The sequence below is a fragment of the Ammospiza nelsoni genome, chromosome 9 (assembly GCF_027579445.1).
Source record: "Ammospiza nelsoni isolate bAmmNel1 chromosome 9, bAmmNel1.pri, whole genome shotgun sequence".
NCBI lineage: Eukaryota > Metazoa > Chordata > Aves > Passeriformes > Passerellidae > Ammospiza > Ammospiza nelsoni.
In genome coordinates, this window is record NC_080641.1 from 17,535,911 (window position 1) to 17,561,665 (window position 25,755).

Genomic DNA, 25,755 nt, shown 5'->3' on the forward strand with positions numbered 1-25,755 from the left:
TTCCATCTTTAATTGCATAACAGCATAAAGATATTGCTGTCACTATTTAAGACTTGTCTAACTGTAGTTAGACTCAGAGGGCAATGCTGCAGGAACATGGACCTGCTTTTACCTGAGGCTGCAAACTGCATCAGCTGGTATCAGCTTCTACCCTGCAGACACCTCCAGAAACCTTTGCTTCAGATCACCGACATCCACTCCAGTCTTGGGCTGCTGACTGCAATAAGAAGAGTACCAGGTATCTGTGTGGCATCACTTGCTGTAGTGCATACCTTGTTTTAAGTGCATTAGATGTTAAATTTTGCCTTTCAACTTTGCAGAAACTTAGGAGTTCTCTTACCAATAGAAAACATTAGTGTGCAAAACCTGTTAGGTCTGTGTTCATCTTTCCCTTGGGAGAGTGAATACAGGCAGGTGAGAATGCTCTAAACCAAAGAAAACCAAGAACTTTCCCTTTGGACAGCTGGTGAAAGAGGGGGAGAAGCTGCACAGAATTTCATGGTTCAGAAGCTGCAACTAAAAATAGAACTGGATTTCTTCATATGTTAATGCTAGTATTTATGAAGGGCTAGACTCAACTGCAGCAACCACAATTAATTAAGCCAAGTCTCAGCAAACAGACTGCAAGAGTTCTCTTTAAAATCAGCTTGTAGATGATGGTGGTTGCTATTTCAACTATTCTTCACAATATAATGAAAACAAAGCAGACCTGTATGCATACTTTTTTTAAACTGAAGATTTATTGGAAAGAAATTTGATCCCATATCTTTTCAGCAATATAGGATATTTAACATTTTATATAGACTGTATTCAAGTAGAAAAGATTACATTAAAAATTTCTTAATATTGCACTTGGGACAAGCCGTGGCTAAGCTACTAACATTAGCATTCCAGAACAAAATCAGACATTGTCTTCAGAATTTTAGTGAGCTGCCTTGTGTTACCTGCCAGATTTCTTCACAGGTACTTTGACACACTTTGCTATTGAACTGAAGCTCACTGCTAAGAGTAATTCCTGTAATTTAAAGGTAAAGGCAAGCAATATGCTGTATGCTACCAGGAATGATTTTGCAATTGCTTCATTCACATTATTTCACACTTCAGCCAAGATACTGTAGTGATTCACTTAACTCTTGTACAAGATCCCAGCATACATGTGAGAGGCTCCAATGCACATGGGAAGTGAAATACCCAGCTCTTTTTACACATCATTTCAGCCAAATTACCACACAGGCAGGAACCTTTTGTGGCTCACTGAAACAGACAAGTAGGTTGAGCAGTATTTGCACACAGCAAGACTCAGTCTTTGCATGCCAGGCCCAGCACGGCTGGCATCGCTTGACATTATAGCAGTGTCTGGCCAAGGTAGTGCCCACAGGGATGGGCATTGAACAAAGCCTGAATGGGGGACAAATCCAAAAGGGAGCCTCAGCAACCTGCAGATAAGAATTTTCACAGAAGTGTAAAGGAGGAATTAGCTACTGAGTCATATTGAGGATCAGAGAGATTATTAAAAAAAAAAATCATGCTTAAAGGAGTGGGATAATCAAGAATGACAGCAACCTAATGGCTGCTGGAGAAAACAGGATAGGGTTTAATTATTAACTAAAATTCTTGCTCTGAATTGGTATTTAAAGACTTTGTGTCATGAAAAAAGATAAAAGTTTGCATTTTATAAAATAATGAAACTAAAAATCTGCACTCTGCAAGTGCGCTGTGAAAGAAAAGCCATGGATTTTACGCACACTACATGCAAAAGATGGAAAGATGGAAAACGGCAATTCAGCAGCAGATTCTCTCCTCTTGTATCTTGTTTACATTCCCAGAACAGGTTCACTTACAACAGTTGAAAAGAGAAACCATTAATTTTCCTTCACCTTTAAACCCACCTTTACATCTTTAAAAAAAAGTAAAATAAGAATGGTAAGTCACTAAGGTCCATTTTATTTGTAGTAGCAGCTTCAATTTTTGTGTAAAAATAGTGTCAGCAGTTTTTACTAATGATGCAACTGAACTTTTGCTCTAGTAGGAATTATTACACAAAAAACAAAGTTGTTTATTTGCTTTCCATCCTAGCTTAGCAAATCACACGAGTAACTCAGCTCTCTGTAGGAGCCCTCCTGATGAAAGGAGCCAGTCTATCCAGAGCTGTATACTTACCAGATTAGCCTGTAAAGGACCAGTCCTTACTGTGCATATTCAATACGAGGAGTTTTCTTTCACTGTTACTTAGTCCAAAAAACATTGAGGCATTTTAATACAGACACTCTGCAACATTCGTTTTATCTTCTTATTTTGCTGTAGATGTGGTAAAAATCATGCAGTTTGCAGGCTTGGTCTTTGGAACAATAAGGTTTTAAGTTACTGGTTTCAGTCACAGAAAAAAAATAACCCAACAAAGACAGACCAGTAACCCCACAGTAAATATCAGCTGCATGAAAACATGAGAAAACCACACTTTGAAAACTTGATTCAGAAGTGGATACCAGGAAGCTGAGTTTTAGCATATAATCTGCAGCCATTCACCCATCTCTGGATATCAGTCATTCACACAAGTCTTTGTTTAAATCCTGCCTTGCATCTCCAATAAACTGTCAATAGCAAAGTGTTACATAAGCAACCAGTGTTAAGTAATTAGCAAAGCACAAATAATGGTGCTTTGGCTCTCAGAGTAAGGAAAGCTGCACTTTTGCTTTTAACGGCATGGTTTGGACTCTTCTAAAACCTGAGCAAGTATCCCCTTAGGTGGAAAAAATATCTGATGTCCCTTGTTTACTGACATACTACATGTGACTGCAGTTACTGACTGAATATGTCATACATTGTGTTTGTAGAATTTTGTGATGCTTATCCTTTTTCAGAAACCCTAAAACAGCTAAAGTTTGTTTTGAATCTGACCTCCCTACACTATCCCCAATTACATTTGACAAACAAATGATATATTTCTTACTATAAACGTTTAAACATAATGAAGTGCTATCTTGCTTGGCTAGAAAACTCATAGACTTGAACATATGCTTCCAACAATCAGCTGAATCATAATAAGCAGAAACAGTTATCAAAAGTTATTAAAATTGTTGTGTAATTGTAACAGGCTCATAGGCTTTTTCACTCCATTTCCCATATTAAAAATTTGGTAGATGTACATTTAAGAGGACACCATCACCACCATCAAACAAACAGCCACTCTCCCAGGTTCTCACTTGGAAACAAATAGTAGCAGTTGTCTTTTCATTAAGAAGCTAAGATGGTGGCCAAGCTCAGCAACTTGGGCAGCACTGCAGCATTTCAACAAGTCCAGGAACAGTCAGTCCTGAAAATGCTGGTGCAAAGGTGACTTAAAGCAAAACCTGCTCTGGGATCATGACACAGTTGCAATGAATCTGTCTGGTACTTGCCCTTAAAGTGGTATCAGTTGATCTTCTCTAGCCTCAAATAGCAGTAATAGTAACTCTTAAAAAATGAGCAAGTCCTGCTGGCAGCCAGCAAGCAGCAGTCTGTATGCACCCCACTACAAAACAGTACCTCCACCCTATAATCACAGCTGGATTTTCATCACCTTCTCTGTGAACATACGTGCACAGAGGATCTTAAACTGCAGTGCTCCAATCTGCTCAACAGATTCCTGCACCCTACCCTGTGCTGTGTAACTTCCATCTTCCACTCAGGAACTCTGGGCCTGGCACTGCCAGGTGGGACAGGGAGAGAGCCTGACAGAGAGTGCCAGGCAGGAGGCCAGGGAAGAGCTGTGGAATGTGCAGCCTGCTGGGAGGGCACTCTGTGCCTGTGTCCCCAGGGAGAGCAAACAGGATCAGAAATGGCAATGGAGAGATCTGAAGACTGAAAGAGACAGCAAAGATTAAAACCAGTATTATAGGTGGCTTTGTACTGCCATTTTTTTACACCCAGTTTCCAGTTCTAAGCACAAGAGTACAGCCCCAAGATCTGGACAAAATCAACATTCATGTTTCCATATCTCAACTGGACAATTCAGGAACTACCATCAAATTTGGCAAGCGTGTTTTCACATAAAAAGAAATCAGGTGCTATATAGGAACAACAGAACGAATGCAAGCAACTCTTCATATCTGTGATGGATTCAACAGGATCACTGGCAAACAAACCATTTCTGCAAATCAATTTTTAGTAATTTCATAGTGCCTAGCACTTACTACACAGACATTGCAAACTTCTCAGGGCCTTGATTTTAGTGTTACCTCTGACAGGTACCAAAATAAACATAAAATCCATACCAATCAGTGGCAGCTATGATTTCTCAGAAAAATGCCTGTATTGCTTTTTACTTCACCATGTTCTGTGTGTAAAATGTCCACTTAAAAAGTCTTCCATTACTAAGTGAACTACTACAGCACAGTGGAACTATCATCTGTAATACCAAACATAGCAGATTGCTTTTGGAAGTGACACTCATATCCGAGTAAAATGATTCAAATGCTAGAAAATATATGACAGAAGAAGAAAGAAAAACCCAATCTTGGAAAGAAAAACCCAATCTAATAACCCTTACTGCACTGAGAATTTTCTCCCCTATGAAAACATACAAGGCTGCAGTAAAATAGTCAAAGATGTAAGATGTGTCAGCCTGGGAAAAGCATAAGCTAAAACAGCATGAAAAGTGGTCCTTATTTCCATTTCAGGTATAACTGCCAGAAACAACTATTTTCAATATTTGGAAAGGCAAAATTTGAACTTCATCACTTTAATAAAATTATAACAACCTATCAAAATCAAGGAGACTTAAGCTTCCACAATTTCATGATTTAGATTTTTTCCACCACATTATTTGGAAAATAAAAAACTTCAAGCATTGCTTCCATCACCAGCATCTTCCTTCAACTGCCCATTGTTTAAGTGACTGAACATGAGCAACATCGTGTAATGTCTCATTACTCTCAACAGTATGAAGAGACTAAGAATTGGAGTTAAATCTAATATTTGGCCTAAAATAATTTTCACAAGACGTGCAACAAAATACCCAGCTTGTTCAGAAGCAAGTCTCTTCACAACAGCTTTGTCTTTTACATTTAGAATTTTTCTGTCTGGTAAGATGCAAATATAATGGAAGTCTAACATCTACAGTTATGTAAGTACACAACCCCCCCGCATACATCACTAGTAAATAATCAGACTGCATACAAGACTATTTGTAAAAGTAGTAAAACCCTTTGATGCTCCATATTTATGCTGGCAAATAGCTCTCCTGATATAAAAGGCACTTTGAAAACCCAATATGGTTTGGTTCATTAAGTTTGCAAAGTACAAACAATTGTACAAACATACAATTATATTGAAGCATGTCAGCCATTGTGACATTGTCTACAAAACAAATTTCCAATTGCCGATAACACTGGTTTGATGGGAATGAGCAGTGGTTTCAGCAGCTTTACTGAAGACATGACAGGGTTTCCAGTACCACAATCTTAAGTAAAAAACCCTCAAAAACTTACAAGTTTAGGGGCCCCAAAAAAAACAAGACCCAAAGTCCATAACATTCATTCAATATTTACTCCTTAGAAGTGAACTTCCTCCGTAGCCCAAGGGCAGAAATCTATTCAGTCAATTCCAGACGTGGTGGAGGCAGGCTCTGTCTCAAGAAGTGTTGCTACACCAGTACAGTATGGAAAGCTTTGGTCCAACAGCACCATTCCAGAAACTGACTACATGGCTGCAACATCAATCTGTATGTAAAGCTGCCTCACTCCTGCCTGTGGAAAAGGGAATGAGAGTTAAAAACGTTGTAAAGCCAAAGCAGTTTCTGGTCCTGAACATCAGCCCACATCAGTAAGTGACCTAGCAAAAAACCTAAATAACTTATTTTTCTGTAATTCATCTCCACATTTAGCACATCACTCAGAGAACACCAGATGAGTAAAGAGTTCTTCCCACAGTCAAGTGCACACACATAATGATGTATTAGCATTAGCTTTGCTGCATTACCTCTTCTGATTCATCCTAAATAACTGCCACATATGAAGCTGCACAAAAGCAATTCTTACTTTCTTTTGTGCCAGTTTAACTTCCTGAAAAGCAAACTGCTTTTTTTTTAACCTGTCAGTTAAAATGGAGCTAAGCACAAGAGCATAACGTGGTACTGGTTGTTCAAACCAGTTCTACATTTTGAACCTATCCAGAAAGCCATCACATGTGCAAGCTGCCAATGCAGTGAAAAGCCTGTGAGTAGGTCCAGTCTGTGGTGAGAAACTCTATCCTGAGAGAAGCCTCATCTGTTTTCTTAGTTCCTTATAGGTCAATATAGATCAACCCCATTTGATACACCTGAGACAATTATATCTGTTATTTCCATAAAGTGGCATGAAAAACTAATGCAGAGAGGTACACTAATTCCATCTACACAGCTGAATATTTTGAAATTGTTCTATACAGCTGGAGCAGGAAGGCTGTTCAAAAGAGATACCAAACTCAGAAATATTTAGCCTTTCTTAATAAGAATTACAATGTCACATCAAGCTATTCACACTTGGAGATGTGACTTCCACTGATAAGACATACCTGAGTAAAAATATTGTGAGTCTGGCTTAGAATCCACCTCCCATCAGCATCAGGAGCTACTAGTAACTTCAAAGTCCCTATGTAAACATCAGTACAGAGGGTCCAGAAATGTGGATCATGTAAACTGTAGACTCCTTGCAACTGCTGCACCTAAAACAAGAGGCAAATTTTAGAAAGTGTATTTCAGAAAATATTTCCGGTACTATGGTTTTTTACAGGAAGTATTATAAGCCAATGTATTCATTTACTTCAAGTTCACTGTGCATTTTGTCATGTTTTACCAAAATTTTTTATTACTATCTCAGTTATTGTAAGGAAGTTGAAACATGGATTTGTGTCTGTATCGTGATTTTCTGTACGTGTTGTGATACCCTACTGCATTTGCATTCTACAAATATTTTACTGAAACCATTTCTGAAAACGGAGGTGCTCATGAGAGAAAAGTCAGTAACTGGATTTGAGATGGCATCCAGTTAAAACTGCCCTTTTTGCAAATGTGCAAATTTTGCCATGAAACAATTTGTGAGATTCTAACTCTAACAGAAATACATTCATACATCATTTACAATTTTGTGAGGGTTTAGATGGGTCCTGCCAATCCCTTTGTTTTTCCTCTTTGCAAACCCTCCATGTGATGATTACAGCCTGTAATGTCTGAGAAGAGGCATCACTCCTTCAAGTGCTTTGTATTAACTTTGCAAAGGCACTTCATGGCATACTAATAGAAAAGTTAAGTAGGAGAACAGGTCAGCTCCAGGGTAATCTTTGTATTCTTATAAATACACTTCCAATGTTATGTATAAGCACAAACTACTTTGGGAGGAATAGCTTCAGGATCTGTTTTTCTGAACTAACATAGGAAATTTTTAAAACTCAAACTGAGGTGAAGCTACATGCAATTTAGGACTCTGGGAAACTATTATTTAAACTGGTACCTCCATTTGTGTATTCTAGGGTACCTTTGACTGGCAAAGCATCATAAAATCATTCCTTTTACTGGAAAAACATCATAAAATGTCCTCATACACACAGCTGAGGCTCAGTCAGCAGCTTGATCAGTCAGAGCAAAACCAGCTTAAGAGCTCACCCTCTGGTAGCACTGAGGCAGGGCATTTTCCAGGGAAGGAGGAGTTCGCTGCATCAAAATCCCAATGGACTCTTTTAAAAGTGGAACAATACTAGAAAGAAGAAAGGAAATTAGCTATTATTACATTTTCAAAAGGTGCAAGGAGAAACCTAAGATTCCTTGATGCTGAGAATTTTTTCTCTAGCTCTTCCATCAGAAGCTGAGGAAGCTGCCATGAAAACCCAGTACAGGAAATAAAAGGATTGACAAAATTGCTATGGTGTCCTATCAAAAGCAAGATTATTTCTCCCCCACGGTCTCCAGAGTCAATTGGTTGTCAGTCACAAAAGATTAACGGTTTAAGCACGGGACTTGAGATGAAATCTTCTAAGTTATACAACAAAGCAGCTGTATAGCTCAAAACCAACTTCAATGGCAAATCATTCACAAGCAACCATAAAAATACTCAACTGAAATTGGGTTTGCTTTTGTGTTTGGTTTAAGGCATATTTTTCTTATGAACTAAGATAATAATGGGGTAATCATAAAACAAAATTAGTGTGGAACAGTCCAGCTACAACAGTGTTATTTTGTCAGGAACCAACAACTTGGCATATTCTTGAAGTGAACTAAGTGTAGGGTCTCATCCAAGCTCGAGGGTTAAACATTTGGAAGCAATTAGAGGTTCCCTCCTGGCCAAATGGTCTTTAATCAGCAAACTAAGAAGACATTTAATACCCTTTTTTATTATTATTACTTTTTGTTTTTTAATAAAACCAGGAGAGCAGTAAGCCTATGCCCTGAAGCTACCACTAATAGCTTATACTCTTACTAAGTATTCAGCATGGTGATTTTTTTTTGTTTAGGAGTAGTGCATCATGTCTGGTTCAGTGAGAATTCTAAAATTTTCAAGTGGATGACAAATATCTATAGCCCAACAGTAAAGTTTAAAGAGCAATTTAATTTCAAGAGCATGCAAGTCACCTAACATTCTGAAAGTGATTATATATTGCAGAAACTGTAAGCTTCATTTCAGAGTTCAGCACTGGCATCACAGCTGCAGTACGTGGAGTTATGGGATTAAAAGCACACCTGAAACATTTGTAAGAGATTAACTGGAGCAGTTGTTAAAGGACACTGCAGAACCTTTGTTTAAAATCTCATGAAGTAACATGGAACGCATGGCACAGGCCAGCTGTGTATTTGCAGATGTGAACAGATGACCTAATCATTTTTTAAGTGTTTCCATTTGAACAAGGGGCCATGCCGGCTGATGGACTGCTCAGCTCCCTCCCTGGCTAAACCTTGGCCAGGGTGGGAGGGAGCATGAGGCTGCGTGACTCTTGTCTAATGAACCCCTGCAAAAACTCCACCCTGAAATGAAATCTTGCAGGCACAGAGGCTGTTCCAGCCAAATTCACTGCCTGGTGCCCTCCAGCACATGGCCTCCCACGTTTGCACTACCACCAAGGCATCGCTTCAGAAATAGGAAGAAGCAATTAGGGGCAAGCAGGAGTTGCCTAAACTAGACCTGTCACCAAGACAAACATTTAGCAATGCAATAACTGTCAATCTGTCTAAAGGAAGCTTAATTGGAGTGTCACATTCTACAGTGGATTACAGAAGTTCAGGGGAAAAGGGTTCTCTTATTAATGGACCCATCTCGCTAAATAATGTCCATGTCACAAGCATTACTTCAAAGGGAGCTGGAGCTGCCAACACAATCCACTGAAGAATTGATTTCAGTTTAACTCCCTATTTAAAATGCAGGTTTGTTTCTTAATAAAAACCTTGAAAGACCAATACACAAGTTCAGGATGCAAAGTGAATGCAAGTGAACACTATTCCATTCCCATACATTTAACAAGGCCTGTCTAGCATGTGCATCCAAAGGTTTCAAAAACCACACACATACAGGCTGAATATTTTTTCACAGGGAAACAACTAAAGGAATAGAGAATGTAGTAGTCTACCTTTTAATTGAGACATACCACTTAGTGTGAGAATAGCCATGAAAGAAAGCTAACAAATATGTCTAATATGTACAAATTATTTACACTAATAAAACTGATGTACATTATCTGATGGAAGAGAAATTAATTGTAAAGTAGATCTGAAGAGGCTATGAAACAAGAACATCTTAAAAGTCCAAAGAATAGAGTAAATCAGGATGGCTTGATACTGTTGGTGAAAGTTGAGGCATATCCCAGGTCACACCTTCTTCCTAATATCTTAGAGCCAGTGTTCAGATGCAAAGTTTATCTTTTGCGAAGCTGAAAAGCCAAAAACCAGTTGCAGTGATGTGCCAGGCCCTCACAAATGCTGTTCAGAGCACAGGCAGCCTGTGGATGCCCCTCTGCATCCAAAGGGTGCTAGCTGACACGGTATCTTACTGTAAGCCCAACTAACACAACAAACAACAGAATCAAATTTTATGATGCCTGATGTTTTCCATTGTTTCATGCATAGTACTGAAGTAAAAACCTTTAATTTAAAAACCAAAACTCCACAGAGTATGTTCTTTTCTCAAACATTAACTAAAACCAGTATTAATCACTAGGAGGCCCTAGAAATATCAGTTCCACTTCATGTGACTGGAGAAAACATAAGGGAAGATGACAAAACCAAGCTGGCTGAAAATACAGTTAGAGATTTTGACCAAGCTTTCTCTTTTCTTTGGCTTAGTTATTACTGAAAAAAAAAAAAAAGTGGCTGCCTCCACAACAACTATTACAGTGCTGCTTCCCCCCATGTTTGTTTTAATCTACAAGACTACTGAGGAAAACAAGCAATACTGAATTCTCACCAAGTGGAAGGAATTCTCACGCATTAGCAGTCATTAAGCTTTGCTATTAAAGCAGGCATAATTCCATGGCTTTCTGATTACCAAGCCTTAAATGTAAAATATCACACTCTTTTACAAGACACTAAAATTTGAAAGAACTAACCCACAGCAAGATTTGGAATAAAAACATATTCTCTACAAAAGCCAGAAAAGCAAAGGTAGCTATTGTTATAGCACATCACATTTGCACATACCCTGCTACAGAAGTGAAAGGTGTTCAAATAAATCAAAATGAACTCACTATTGACATGAATCTGATAAATACAGCCTGCCACCACTACACATGGGTTGATTAGAAATTAAGAGTGAAAGCATCAGACTCTTATTTAACCTGCATCCCATTCAGATGGCACTCATGCCCATTCTGTGCCATCCTGTTTATGGCACTGTTTCTGTAGGCACAGCCAGCAAGACCCCAGCACTGGCATGACCTTGGACTGCAAAGCTGAAAACAACTCCAGGTAAAGAACCCCTTAGACAGACACTGCACTCAGAGCACAGCAGGAAATCCAGTCAGTGCTCTCAGCACTACAGAAAACAGGGGGTTTGTGTATTTGTGACAGGTTTTGTGGAAGGTACACAAACATTGGTAAGGATAGAGACCAGCTAGGTTCTTCAAGTACTACAGCTTGAAATCTACAGCCACTTTTCCAAATTCTGGGGTTTTTTTCCAGCCACCATCCATATCTGCAGTGTGAAGACTGTTGGCCTGTTTCAGAACTTGAATGAATATTTTTTATTAGGCAATGCCAATTCTAATCAGAGTGCAAGCTTTGCTCAAGACAAGGACCACAGGTTTAACATTTGCTTTACAGATTTTGAATTCTTTGTTCTCATAACAATGTAATTCCTTGATTCTCAAGCAAGGCTGGCAGGTACCATTACCCTGTAAATAAAGGTAGTGCTTGACATTTAGCAATAATGGCTTAAAATAACATCAACAACAAACATGCTAGTTTGGAGGAGTTTTGCTGTAGAAAATCCCTTCTGAATCTTAAGGAATGCAGCACTTCATTTAAAAAAAGTAATTTTTTTTATACTGCTATGCCCCAAACATGAAGGGACTTAAATGCCACTGGCACACCCCCCCCCCCCCCAAAGCTCTTTCATATTGTATCATGTTCAAACAGCTCAAGATTTTATGCAAAAAATAATGTAACCCATGGAAACAAGTTCACTAAATGACTGAAGTAAATTGCCTCATTTCTTTGACCACTTAATATGCAGTCTGCATGCTCTGTGCAATCTAGTATCAGATTTAGTCTACTGTGCCTTTCTAGAAACATGTGGGTCTAGTAGTGGTTTAGGACAAACTTGATTTATACCAGAGTTGTGGCTTTTGTGTGGCGACTAGTTTCACATAGCTGACTGAAATTGCTTCAACATTTCAGAATAAGGCTTAGAACACTAATGTTAAAACTAAATGAGTATTTAGTTTGAAATATTAAAAGCAGTTCAGAGACTTGGGAAATTGTTTATTGATTCAAGGCACATATAACTACGTGGACAACACTTTGGAAAAAACTTGAAGTGTGTCAGCCTAAACTACAATGAAATAGTCCAGCTTTTGTTAAAAAAAAAGAAAATGCTGGTAGAACAGACTTGCCTATTTTAAGCATGTCCCCATTTATGCTTTACTTGCATGAGATAGTACAGAGTAATCGAAGAAAGAATCATCAGATATTAGTGCTTGCATCCAGGAAAATTCAGATCCCACACAGGATTTTCACTGTGCAGTCAGCATGTTCTGAACTAACTCATGAGGAGTTAGGCAGAGAATGTCACCCTAGAGCACCTTATGGGAAAATCTGAAAACCCTTTTGCACTAATTCTTAAAGGACACTTCAAACACAGCATATTGAAGAATAAGGAAAAATTAACAGTGGCTTTATGTACTGTCAATGAAGATTACTAAAATCAAACATCACAAAAAGAGACTCAGGTTCTCAACAGCCATCTGAAACTGCCAGTAATCTTATTTATGATCCTAAAGTGCATTTCAAGCAAAACCATCAATAGTTCAGTCTGTTGGACTGCTTAGAAAACAAATAAAATACCAACATAAAACCACCCAACCCTGCAATTAGCATTTGCTCGACTGATGTGCCAGGATGTGTCAGATGGCAAGAAATGCAGGCTTGCTTCTATCAGCTATGCTACAGCTCACTGCACTGATAGCAGAATTATTCCACTGATCATTTATAACACTGTAGACCAACAAAATAATGTTACAGGCTGAAGTCTGGCCTAAGATCAAAAGACACATCAAATAATGAACTTTTCCAGCATTTTCAGCATAGAACATGGGTCTCAAACGTTCCTTCTATCTGTGCTAGAAAACCTATAAACAGTATTATTATGACACCTCTATTATGGAATTCAGGATAATTTTAACTACTGTATGAATGGAAGAAAAAAACTGAATTGTCATTCATGTGGTATTTTCTGCTGTACACAAAGCTGGACCCTTAAAAAACAAAGTGTATGGAAACCTTTTATTCAGCTATTACCTCTAACTCAGCAGTAGTTTCTTCCCCCTTGGAAACTTGCACATTTTCTTTCCCATTTTTTTGAGATTTCAGTACTAGAAATAGTTTGTAATAATTTGTCATTTATGAAATTACAGAATGTTGAAGTCAAAATCTCTGAAGTTCAAATTAAAGTGGTGATGTAACAGTGATTTCTAGCAGAAACATTTCTGTGGGCGTTGTGTCTGAAGCCTGCTGCCCTACTTTGACTAGCAGGGAGATTCACATCAATAATCCTGTGAATGCTGCCATGCACAAGCCATAAACATGCCATACATGGTATGAGCAGAAGTAGCTGCACTTCATCAGATGACACTCGCCACTGCTGAACAGACAAAGATGAGTTATTAGGTTGTAACTGGAGTTGTGGCACACTGCCCTATGGCACCATTGAAAGTGCTGCCAAAAAAGCCTCATAACATCACTCAATGAAATATTTGCTTGACCAGTCTAATCCAAATAGCTTCAGTCACAGTGAACTTGGTAAGAAACAACTGTGAAATCCGAAGTCCATGAAGCATTTCCATCAGATCTTAAAAGAAATAAGGATATCTCAGAGTGCAAATGCAAAGTAAAAGACAGTTCTTGTTGATATAGGAAAAGAAAACTAAAACCTAACAGCCTTTATTTGTGAAGGAGAAGGGCACATCCTGTGCCAGCAGTCTCAACTCTGCTGCCCTGAAACCATTCTGCTCCATTTACTGGAGTACATTGGTTTATATAAGCATGTACTAAATACAGAGATGAAGCTTTCTACAGTTTGAACCTGAAAGACATTTTTGTAGTATTATGCAAAAAAGGACAAAATATGCAGATTTAAGAGGGAAAGTTTTAGCTGTAGAAAAAGGAAAAGAAAGATAGCTCATGTAAGAGCTCACCAGAATGGCTGTACAGAACAGAGGTAACACACCACTCTTGGAAGAAAAGCAAATGTTGTAAGTCATTAGCATAACAAAACCCCTTTTCCTTCTGAGCTGCAATTTCTGCTGTAACTAGCACCAAAAATCCTACCAAACACCAGTGATAGCAACACTTACCTTACACCTATAAGTAGTGCTATCAGCATTGAACAAATAGGATCTGCTATCATTAGCCCATAGTTCTGCATCAGTATAGCAGAGATGATTACACCAATACTTCCCAGCGTGTCTGCCACAATGTGCAGAAATACACCTGTAAGAGACCAAGTGATACCATTACAACTTGCTGCTCTTAAAGCTAATAGAGCATTTCAGAGATGTTTTACAAGAAGAAGTTTCAAGAACTACATAATATGATCTGTACTTTTTAAATTTGTGGTCAGTTTTGGGTCAAACACTCAAAGATTTTAATGTATTTGTAGAATATGGGCCATTTGAAGAATTTACATTCTGTTATGCACTTAGCAGTATTGGGCATTTCACAGCAAGGCTATTAACTTGAACAGTGATTAACAGCTGCAGCTAGACTTTCTTCATTCACCCTCATTAAAGTACAGAAACTCCTGTTCCCTGATGCCTACAGTAGTGAGGTCTGTGTAAGATGGACAGACTGTTAACAGAAACAGCTCTGCAAAGCTTTGACATGTGCTAACATTTAATTGACAACACCTTCCAGAAGTTATTTGGCAAAGAAATCCAAGACAAATAGTTTTGAAAATTAAACAATATTGCAGACATGAGAAGCCTTGCTCTTATTCTGAAGAGTAAGACTTCCTTCAAGTACAAACACATACTTTGCAGCCAGTCAAAGTTTAGCCTTTGGAGCTCTCTGCTGGCAGTGACTGGAAGTCATTCAGAAACAGCTTTTTGAATACAGTTCTCCAGACAGGTAATCGCCTCTTCTAAGAGCAACACACCACTACAAACAGCTCTTTGGGGATTTCTCCATTTGTACTGGCTCTGGCTGGGACAGAGCTGATTTCTCCACAGCAGCTGCATCAGGGCCTTCTGTTTCTCATGATCCCACATCAGGAAGTCGGGGTGGGCAGGATGCTGGGGGGCACACAGCCAGGCAGCTGATCCAAAAGGACCAGAGGGACATTTCATACCATCCAACACCGTGCTCCCCAATGACACTACTGTTGTCTTTCTGCTGCTCAGACTTCCCTAGGCACTGATCTGCTGGTGGGATGTGATTGCTTGTGAGTGACTGTGTTGATAGTGACAGTCTTTGCATTACTTGGTGGGGTTTTTCCCTCAGTATTGAATAAAATCAGGTCTTTTTAATGTGCTTCAGTTAAAATGAGTGTTTCACGAAAAGACTGACTTTGAAATATCTTCAACTGAAATACTGAGTATACATAATACAGTGTACTGTAAATTCTGGAAGAACTTGTAAATGCTCCTTCTCAAGGACTACAAACAAACCAGAAGATCATCCAAAAAGAGAAAACCCTACAGACATTTGGGTATGCCAAATAATTACTACATCCTACATCTAACAATTGTCTCCCTTTAACTTCTGAACATTAAAAAAAAAGCTAAGTAAAACCAACAAACAGCCAACCAAAGCTCAAAACCAACATCTAAATTGTCCATAACTAATGCTCAAGAGATCAGGAAGTCCAATACTACTTCAAGAAACTGAGATGCATTACCATCTGCTCTAAACCAATTCTAAGAGTTTGATGAAATGCAAGTTTTAAGCTCAGGTACTCTTTAACAACTACATCAATCTGCATCTTCATGTTACAGAACATATATTACAATTAGGCTCCTTGGGTTTCTGCTTTTAACCACTCTTTCCTAGCTTTTCAGCATCAATAACGGAAGCTGAATCCCAGCTTTTGAGATGTCTCTTTTAAAGGGTGTTGACAGTGCATCACATTTACACTTCTGTCAATGTCTCAACACCTAGTCATGCAGAGGATACAGCAGAGCTGTTTACAGGGGAAATGGAACTTCATTAAATGGCATCTATCCAGAACCCTCTAAAACAGAGGTGTGACAGACCCAGGCAGGCAGAATTTGATAAAACCAATAAAACATCATACTTATTCTCATCATACCTTGTAAAATCTGTTTGCTGGATCCAGCCATTACTTCAAGGGAATGGTCATCTGTGGAGGCAATTATTGACACATTAACCAAGACAAAGGCTCTCTCTAGTGGCCCTTCTGTTACACTCTCCCTTTCAGAAATGCCTTGGACAGACAGGCTGCTCCCAATGACAAGCTTTTATTCAAGCTATTATTTTTTAATGCAGCAATTAAGTTAAAAGTCTTAATATGCATTTTTTAAAATACAATATCCCTTTACACAATGGATTTCTACATAAGTATATACAAAAAATAATTATCTACATTTATTCTTAATTAAAACAAATGGAGAGGTAAGACCTTCCTAGTATATAGCAAAATAAGACCCCTCAAGAACACAAGCCATGAACTGAAGTGAGAAGAGTAGGTTCAGATGAATTTGCTAACCAGAAATACTTCACTTAAGCAAGCATTTATACCTAATGTAAAAAAACAAAGATAAGACTTGGAGAAGGAACAAGTAAGTAAAAAATCTTCTCATCCAAGCAGATTAATGCCTCTGTAGCATTATTCTGAAAGACATTTTAAGAAAAACTTGTTAAAAGATAAGAAAAGACTGCTAGTGAAGACATACAAGAATTTACACAACAGCTGATTTGAATATCAAACTGCACAAGACAGCTACATTCACTGCTCTGCAAGGGCAGGGGCCACGTGGCAGGCAAGGAAGAGGCAGAAGCAGGGAGAAGCAGGGAGCTCCTGCTTTCCAACCAAATTCCAGGAGACCTACTGGAAGACAAATGCCAATTTTCTAGGAATAGCAAGGAAGAGACAAGTAAATATTTTTATACTCTTTGTCACCTCCTGTCTGCCAGTTCCCACACTATTCCTTGCTCTGAATGTGCACATTTTGAGTCATGTCAGATCTAATTTTATTGCTTAGGCAGGAAGGACTGGCAACTCTGCATCACAAGGCTTTCATCTGCATTGTTTCAAACAGGTGCTACCCACACAAGTTCTTCTCCCATAGTGAAGGCTACTGATCATATTTAACATGAATGTCTCTTCTCAGATTGTTTGCCTTCATAGAAAAGATTTCAGCACAGCTAACATAACAAGTATCTTTTCTATAACCATCTTAAAACAGATTACAACTATACAAAATGGGGAAAGTCTTATTTGAGATCACAAACCAAGTACAACTAAAAAAACACAAGTTCACTGGTTCAATTTTTCTAATACCTTGTGCTGTAAAACTATACAAATGGAGAACAGTAGCAAACCAGCTCAACTTTGTCAATTGATTTTAATGAAAAAACTGAAACAGGGCACCTGACAACTAATTTCCCTCTATTGCAATAGCATACAGCTGTTCCATCTTTTGCCAACACACAACATTACAGCACACACTCAAAAACCAGAGGTAAAGCAAAATCTGTAAAAACTAATGTTGAAATTACTGCAAGTGAAACACAAAATGAGTCACAAAACATGATGGTGGCAGAGCATTTAATGAAGACATTTAATGAAGCTACTTCCATGTATGATCACAATAGGCTGACAACACACTCCTTTTATTTTTCAGTAAGTTATTAATTGCAGATTTAGCTTGAGTCAGAATGACTCAGTACTTACCATGACAATAATCCTGACCATGAGAGTGTCCATGGCCATGACCATGAGTGTGTCCATGGGAATGTTTATGTTCATGGCTGTGTCCATGATCTCTGTGACTGTGCCCATGGCTGAGACCACCATTAAACAGAGAATGGCTGTGCTCATGTCCTATAAACAAATATCACCAGCAGAGTGCATTTATGAATACATAAATGATGAGTAAAAGTACTCTTATGTTTGTTTCTTAGGTACTCAAAACCTATTCATCTAAAAGATTAATCTTAAGGTATGGCTTTAAATAACAAGGTGCTTGTCATCAATGGCTCTGCTGTGCAGACATATCATATAGATACATTAAAAAAATATATATATATAGATACATAAAATATACCAGGTTTGAGAAGTCAAGTGCTTTTATTCTGAGACTGGTTGTGCTAGACTTCTAGTGCAATTTGAAAAATGTACACTTCATTAGATATAAGCACTTTAAAAACAGTTGTTTTAAGAAAGCAGAAATTGGTTGTCATTTGCAGATTAAAAATTCAAGTTTAGATTACTGCTTAAGGACCAAAGACTATGGTCTTTGGTCTTTAAGCAGTCTATGTAAGTTCAAATGTTCAATCAGTCTATGTAAGTTTAAATGTTAAACTCAAAGAGAGGCCCACAGGCTTTGCAGAAAAAAACTTCAGTGTATTTATCATGTGTATTTAGGCAAATCAATTCTGCATTTCAATTCAAAAGACACTAAATTGAGAAACATCTGAAGCAGAATCATCTCATGCTTAAAATTTGGTTCAAATACTGTTTCTAAATTTTCTAGCTAGAACCTTGCAGAAGCCCAGCTTAAATTTGTCCAAAAAGATGCTCAACAAATCTCTTTCAATGAAGTGTAGGAGAGTGCATGAACTCCAGAAAGCAGTTTCTGGACTCCTAGGTGTTCCAGTTAATGGATATTAACATGAGAAGTACAACAGTGGCATGCCAGGGCTGGTAATAAAACACCAAAGTCAACACAGCAATAGGTGACACACACACTTGGCTAGGATTGCCATTAAGAAGACATCAAATGTAATACTGGGGCTCTCACTGGGGCATAATAAGGCCCTGGAACAGAGGCTGCCAAGAAAGGAAACAGTACTGAAGTTACATCCTACCAGAGCTGTGTGAATGCCCATGACCTCCATGCTGAAAAACAAATATTCCTATCAGATTTACAATGAATCCTAGTATAGAAACAGGAAGAAGTCTCTCGTGATGCACATCGGGAGGCTCAAGGGCTCTCTAAAAAAAAAACATGAAACAAACCAAAAAGCAAATGTAGAGTTTTACAATCCCTTTACATTATTAAAAGGCACCACAAAATTACTTAGGTACAGGAGCATTCTCATACATAAGATATATATAGACATAATTTAAAATTACTCAGGACTTCCAGTTTTTGGGATGATGTACAGACTAACTCTCAGTGTCTGAAAATAAAGTTCTATAATTAAAGCTGTGAAGTACAGTAGCATATTCTGAGAGTCTAGCTCAGTTTTATCATAAGATGTGGTTATGCTGTCAGATGTGGCTCAACACCATCTGAATACATTCAGGTTTGTTGCAGTATGTAGATTGCTCAAGTCACCTATAAGACTTCTAAGAGTCTAGAATGCCATTTCTTCCTTTCTCCTTAGAGAGGTGAGGCAACAAGGGGAATGAATTGAAGATTCAGAACAAATGGACATTTTTTATAAATTCTCAAATCTAGATTGATTTTTTAAAATTCTTTTTTACCCTACTTCCCCTGGAATATTTTTCTCAATGAGACATTATAGACCTAATATAAAAAAAAGACAGGCTCCACCTCATAGAATCTTTACACAAATAAAATACACCATTTAAGAAGCTAGTACAGAAACTGAAAAAGCTGAGTTTCTCTGTCATTAAACAGCAATTTCAGATGGCCCTATTCTCTGTTCAAATCAGATTTCTAACCAATTAGGAACATAATTTAAATTTTCAATTCATTAATTTCAGTAATTTATTCCTATTAAAACCAGAAATATTCATCCATATTAAATATAGAATGTAATAGCGTATTTGATTTCATCCCATACCTCAACACCTTCAGAAAAAATGAAGAATGCTGTAAAGATGAGGAATAAGCCATTTACAAAACCAGCAAGTACTTCTGCTCGAACATAACTGCAAGAGACAAGAAAAAGTAATAGCAGATATTACCACTTTCATTTAAATGCTGAAAATTAGAACTTAAGAGATTGGAGTGCAATCTTCTAGTTCTCAAACAGTTAGATTACACAAATTTGCTAAATGGAAGATGGCATATAAATTACAGATTAGTATATAAAACTGACCATGCTGTGCTTTGACAGAAACTGCCTGATCCAGATTGGCCATTCTCTGATCTAGGTGAAAGAAATCTTTCAGTATGTCAAAATCTTTCCATTTAAGATTATGTCTACTCAAAGTTATGATATAAAAGTAATTTAGAAGCCACAAACTAAGATAAGTACATGAAACCTAATCACAGTTTTCTGGTGTTAAATTATGTTCAATATCAAACACACATGTATTAATTTGCTTCCCCTCTAGAAGGTGGATTTTCAGTAAAAGTTTTAAGTAGAAATTAATTATTTCAAACATCAAATTTTGACAATAACAAACTGCCAGATTAGAATAAGAAGTAATTTCAATGTAGCAAACATGAGGCTTAATAAAGTGTGGCTGTTCTCTGATAAAGGGAACACCAGCTGTTAAAATGCTCAGCAGTAATTAATACAGAACGTGCTTTCACTGCAATTAGTTCATGGTATGAGTCTCTCTAAATTGATTTCTATCCACACTGGAGCTTCCACCTAAATTAAACTGTGCTTTAAGTTTCAAACTATATGAGTCACACTTAAGCAAGGCAGCTGAAGCTAAATGCTGACAGGCCAATAATGCTATAGGGAATGCCCATGTTAGAAGTCATTTGCTGTTAATCAGTATTACCAATTAATAATATGGTACCACCAGTATTGTTTTATAGGGCACAGCTGCCATGTTCAGTGCCTGCTAAAGGCCAGCTGCAGCAGATAAATCCACCAAGGGCAGTATGGGATGACACACCTCAGCCTTGAGGATCTATGTAAATGGCAGTCACAGCTCCCAAATCCTGCTGCTTAGAAGAGTCATGGCTTATAATCTGCAATGCAGCATCTGAGACTTGGCTCCTTTCAGTTGTGGCTTTCTGTTCCAAAGGAAGAGTGGGACACCAGCAGTCTGGGAATGCCTGTAATGCTCCTCACTGCACTGTGAGGACAAACCCAGGATGTGGCTGCTTGTTCTTCACTGGTGTCATTAATACATGGCAATGCAGGGCCACTCTCTGCTCTCTAAATTGTTTCCACTAGTATGATCAGAGAGATCTTGGAAGTGCTAAACCTCCTCCCCAAAAGCAATGCCTTCATATTTTTATTATTTCTATTAACTCAGATGTTTACATAGCTCACCTTAAAAAAACCCTCACTTTCAACATAGTTTTTCCATGTTCAGCAAAAAGCTTATGTTTGTAAGTGAAAAATAACTGCCTAATCATTTACTATAATACATTAAGGTAACAGCCTGAAGTTTCTTACCCATATGAGAAAGCATCGTTTGACCTCCATTTTGAAATAACTGAAGCTGCTAGTCCAGCCAAGAGAGCAGTACAGTCAAAAAACATATGAAAAGAATCTGATATCAGACCTAAACTGAAAGAGAACAGGAAAAAATTGTTATGTTCCATATGCTGCATGTTGAGTATGAAAAAACCCTACAGACAATAATCTTTTACACACTAGCAGAATATGCTGTGCTTCTAAGCTTCAGGCATGGTTTTGCTGGCACAGAGGAGAAATCCATGCTTCATCACACAAATATGATGCCAAAACTGCTTCTGTCAGCTTTAGAGAAGGCACTCTGGAAAAGTGCTTGGCAAAAAAAATCCTCCTAGCTATGATTTTGGTGATAGTGAAAGGTGGCTTCCACAGACACAATCCAAAATCCCTGGAGTAGATGTACCCACAGCCACATCTCTCATCAACATAATTCAACTTTAAACCTTTGCCTTAGCAGCGGCAAGGCATTGACTAGGAGGTACACACCTCTCAGATCTAGAGGCTAAAAGAATTAGAGGGTGAAAGACCACATCTTAAATGTCTTACTTCAAAGACCAATGCACAACCTTGATTGAGAAGCACAGTTAAAGTGAACCAGCATGCTAAGAGGTTCAAAGCTACTTAAATTAGTTCATGAGTTAGCCAGTCAGTAGAACTTGTATCAGCTGCTAGGCTATAGGTAAACTGGGGTTAACACCACACACAAGCACTGCCAAAGTTTATCAAATTACTCATGAACAGGTTCTGTAAGTCTGCAGGGAACTGTGTGCATTGAAACCAAAAAACAAGGCTTCATATTTAAAAAGACATTTGATAGGTACTGTTGAGCAATTGTTAATCAACAATCCCCAAAGTTCCACTTTCCCAGTTCTTTGGTTATCTAAGAATAATTACATGTACAACTCAGTTCTTGGAAACTGAAGCACAAGAAACAATTACTGGTTTAACAAGTTCTAAAGGGTAGACACATACATTGAAGTCAAACACAAAGTTTCAAACACTTCACATTACAAATGTGAAACACTCAACAAGAGGGTTTGAAGCAGAGGAAAGACCAAGTGTCTTGCTCTATATATTTATATTTATACTTTATGGACACATATAGTGTTATACATACACACAACTGTAACATTTAAGGCAGAGGGATGATGGCATGGTTTATTCTCCTCAGGTGCTGTAGTCACCAAAGCAGGAGAGGTGAAGCTGCTTTGAACAAACTTCAAAACAAGGCCTATAGGCTGGATGCCTATGAAGCAGCAAAATGGAATTTGCCATCGAATTCTTGAACAGTTTTGGTGACATCTTCCTCCTCCCCAAAATCAGGGAACATCTTTATGGAAACAGCTCATTTTAGACTTGGTTCTGAGCAGTTAGGAAGATCCAGTGAGGAAAAAAACCCACCACAAAGTACATCAAATATTCAGGCAGAAGGTAATTAGTGACAGTAACCCTAAGTTGTACTGATTGTGAAATGGAAGGAATAAGCATTGCTAAGCAGCGAGAGCTGTTTTCTGAGGTGATTGGGTTTTGGTGGTTTTTTTTGTTCTTTTTTTTCTATGGAACCTTCTGGGAAAGAGAATTGTATAAGGACTGCTACTGTAACAAAATGCCATGTAAGTTATAGAACCAGAAATAATGCAGCAAGTTACCATGGCACTGTGCTCACACCTGCAAATCTCACTAAGGCAAGACTTACCTTAAGTGCAACACCAATACAGCTGTGCTGCTTTCAAGACCTAAGCTAACAATTCCAGGTGGCCAGAGGCACGTGGATTTATCAGCAGGGGTCAGCAGACTGCATCTGCAATGCCATTCACCTCACAGCATAACCAGCTCTGTATCATAGGTACAGCTACAAGTCATTGAGCTGCACAAATGGCAGGAAGCCTGGTAAGAGACCAATCTCACTTCAGCTGAGGCTTTTTTAAAGTGACCTGCAAAGTAATAAGACCTTAGGAAAAATAGGTGCAAAGTGATTACTAAAGTGATCAAATGATCCAGTCAATGACCACCAATACAGTGAAGCACCAGCAACATGGGAAGCATGCAAGAACTCCTGTAGAACCACACACACCATCCATAATATAAGCTACTAGAAACCCTGTACTCAAACACACCGTGTCTAAAAAAAGTCACTTCCACAGCTGATTTAGTTTAACATCAAATTAAACAAATGTGCACATGTAGCAAATTTCATCCTTAAGCAAGCAAACAAGCTCTCAGCCAGCAAACTCGTGACTGACCAGTGACAGAACTCCAGGGAACAGCATGGAGCTGACTGGGGGGGAGGTTTAGATTAGACACTAGGAAAAAGTGTTTCACCCAGAGGGGGCTGAGCACTGGAACAGGCTCCCCAGGGAAGTAATCACATCACCAAGCCTGACAGAGATCAAGAAGCATTTGGACAACACTCTTTTCTGAGTTCAGAAAACAATCTCTTTGGCAAAAAGAAGCTCAGGAGAATTTCTCATGAGCAGCAATGAGCACTGTGTCTTCAAAATGACAAAATGGTTCTCCCTATAGGGCTCCTTGTTCACTTTTCCAAGGCATGAGCTGTCTGCTTTGACTGAAGACATCCCTCATGATATTCCCTGCTACCCCTCTCTACTAAAGAAGTACTTGCTAAGACCCTGTTTTGCTCTACGCCAAAATCTGGACTTAGAGATACCCAGAACTAGTGACTTGAAATAAAAACAATCATTTAATCATTTAGATTCTTAAAAAAAGAATAATTTAATGGCTACGCAGTAAATCCTAATTCTTAATCTAAAGTACAAACAAAAATAAGTGTCTTCTGAATTCCAGTACAGCATATTCTTCAGTGACAAAGTTCTGTGTCATTAAAGTTCCTCAGTTTAGTTACCTCATACAGAGGACTTTTCAAGGTCACACTACCAAAACAAAATGCTATGTTTAAAAGACAGACATCAGAACAAAGTCACATGAACAAAAAGCTCTTTATATCAGTGCACCTAAGAAAAATATTTACATCTGCTGAGCTATTAGAAAAAAAATCCATACTCAAATGGACAGACTATGCACTCAATAATCCTCAAACAACTGCAAAGTGAATCAACATCAAAGCCAAAACCAAACACATTGAAAATGGTCTGGGTGCTGCCAAGGATAGATTGTGCCCATGACAGCGCTGCATGCTCTCTGGTGCCACAGTAGCAATTACTGTAACCAAAGTTGAGGATTTTAGAGTGTCATTTGAGAGATTCAGAACAACTTTGCAAATATTAGGATGCAACCATTTCCAAATCCACACCACTGCATTCAATCAGGACTTTTAAGAGTTCCAGTAATTTACGTTCATATTATAGCTTTTGGTAAGGAGGACACTGCTTGACATTTCTGTGCCAGTTCATTCTGAACTGAACTATTAACAGAAATATCATCATAAAACAACTACTCTATCACCAATGAAGCATGACAGCAATACTACCACCATTGCCTGTTCTCTACCTTTGTACTGCACACCAGTACTGAAGTTATTCTGCATTTCTTGTATTTCGCTACAGATTTTTCAGTAGCAGTTTAATCAAGTCTCTTCCATTTTTTTCACTCTTGTGAATTTTTGTGCTATGTAAAGTACCACTGAGCTATACAAGGATGTGTCAAATCCTGCTTCTCCCTCGAGACAAAGATGTTTGAGGCAGCGATATCCAGGTATCCACCTACAGATGAAGCCACATTCCCCAAAGAGGATCTCTGTGCCAACAGCAGCTACAGCCCCCGAGTCCCGTAAATCGGGCCAAGGCCAAGCTTCCTCCTGAGCGAAGGAAGCACCGAGCATAACAGCAACTCCAAACACCATTCCCCCGCACCGCGCACCCCGCCGGAGCGCCTCCGCCGCGTCGCCGGGACCCGGCAGAGGGGACGGGGCGCCGGTCGCTGCCCACGGGAGCGGTCCCGGTCGGGGGAAGCTCTCCAGCGGCCCCCGAGGCTCTGCCGAGCGGCCCCTCCGGACGGCGGGCCAGGAGGCCGGGCCCCGCCGAGAGCAGACGTGGCACTGGCCGGGCGGGACGCGCCGCTTCCTGCGCGCTGCAGCCGCGCTCGCCCCGCCGCGCCCCCGCCCCGGTTACCTGTTACTCCAGATGCCGTAGAGCAGCTCCACGAAGGCGAAGGAGAGGTTGAGGCAGAGGAAGGAGAAGAGGTTGCGGGAAGTCTTGTCCGCCAGGATAGACCTGCGCACGGAGCACACCGCGGGTCACCGGCCGCCCGCCGCAACAGCGCCAGGAGGCCGGAGCCGCTCGCCGGGCGGCCCGGGCGCCTCGGCACCAGCCAGCAGAGCCCCTCCACGGGGACTCGGCCGCGGCGCCGGCAGCGCTCGGCCTAGCCGGCTCTGGGCTACTCACCTGAACCAGCCCGACACCTTCCTGAGTAGGTTGAGCCTGGGCGGCTTGTACTCATCGTCTTTGATGGAGAGGGGCAGCATCTTTCCGGCGGCGGGGCCGCGGCGCGCCGGGCCGGCTGCACGGGCAGGCGGGGCGGGAGCGTTGCCCGGCCGGCCCACAAGCCGCTTCCGGCCGCCACCGCGCCTGCGCCGCCGGGCACCGGGGCTG

At 39.5% G+C, this 25,755-nt stretch overlaps 1 protein-coding gene across 1 annotated transcript; it reads right to left on the reverse strand.

Annotated features, from left to right (window-relative positions):
- Positions 1-4,539: 4,539 nt before the first annotated feature.
- On the reverse strand, positions 4,540-25,673 carry SLC30A7 (solute carrier family 30 member 7). Its single transcript, XM_059478020.1, has 11 exons — positions 25,549-25,673; positions 25,276-25,377; positions 21,167-21,280; positions 19,646-19,733; positions 18,701-18,827; positions 17,565-17,714; positions 15,960-16,010; positions 14,008-14,143; positions 7,619-7,709; positions 6,532-6,681; positions 4,540-5,726 (listed from the first exon to the last, which is right to left on the reverse strand). The coding sequence occupies exons 1-11, from the start codon at positions 25,626-25,628 to the stop codon at positions 5,679-5,681; spliced, it is 1,137 nt and encodes a 378-aa protein (XP_059334003.1). The 5' UTR covers positions 25,629-25,673; the 3' UTR covers positions 4,540-5,678.
- Between the last annotated feature and the right edge of the window lie 82 nt (positions 25,674-25,755).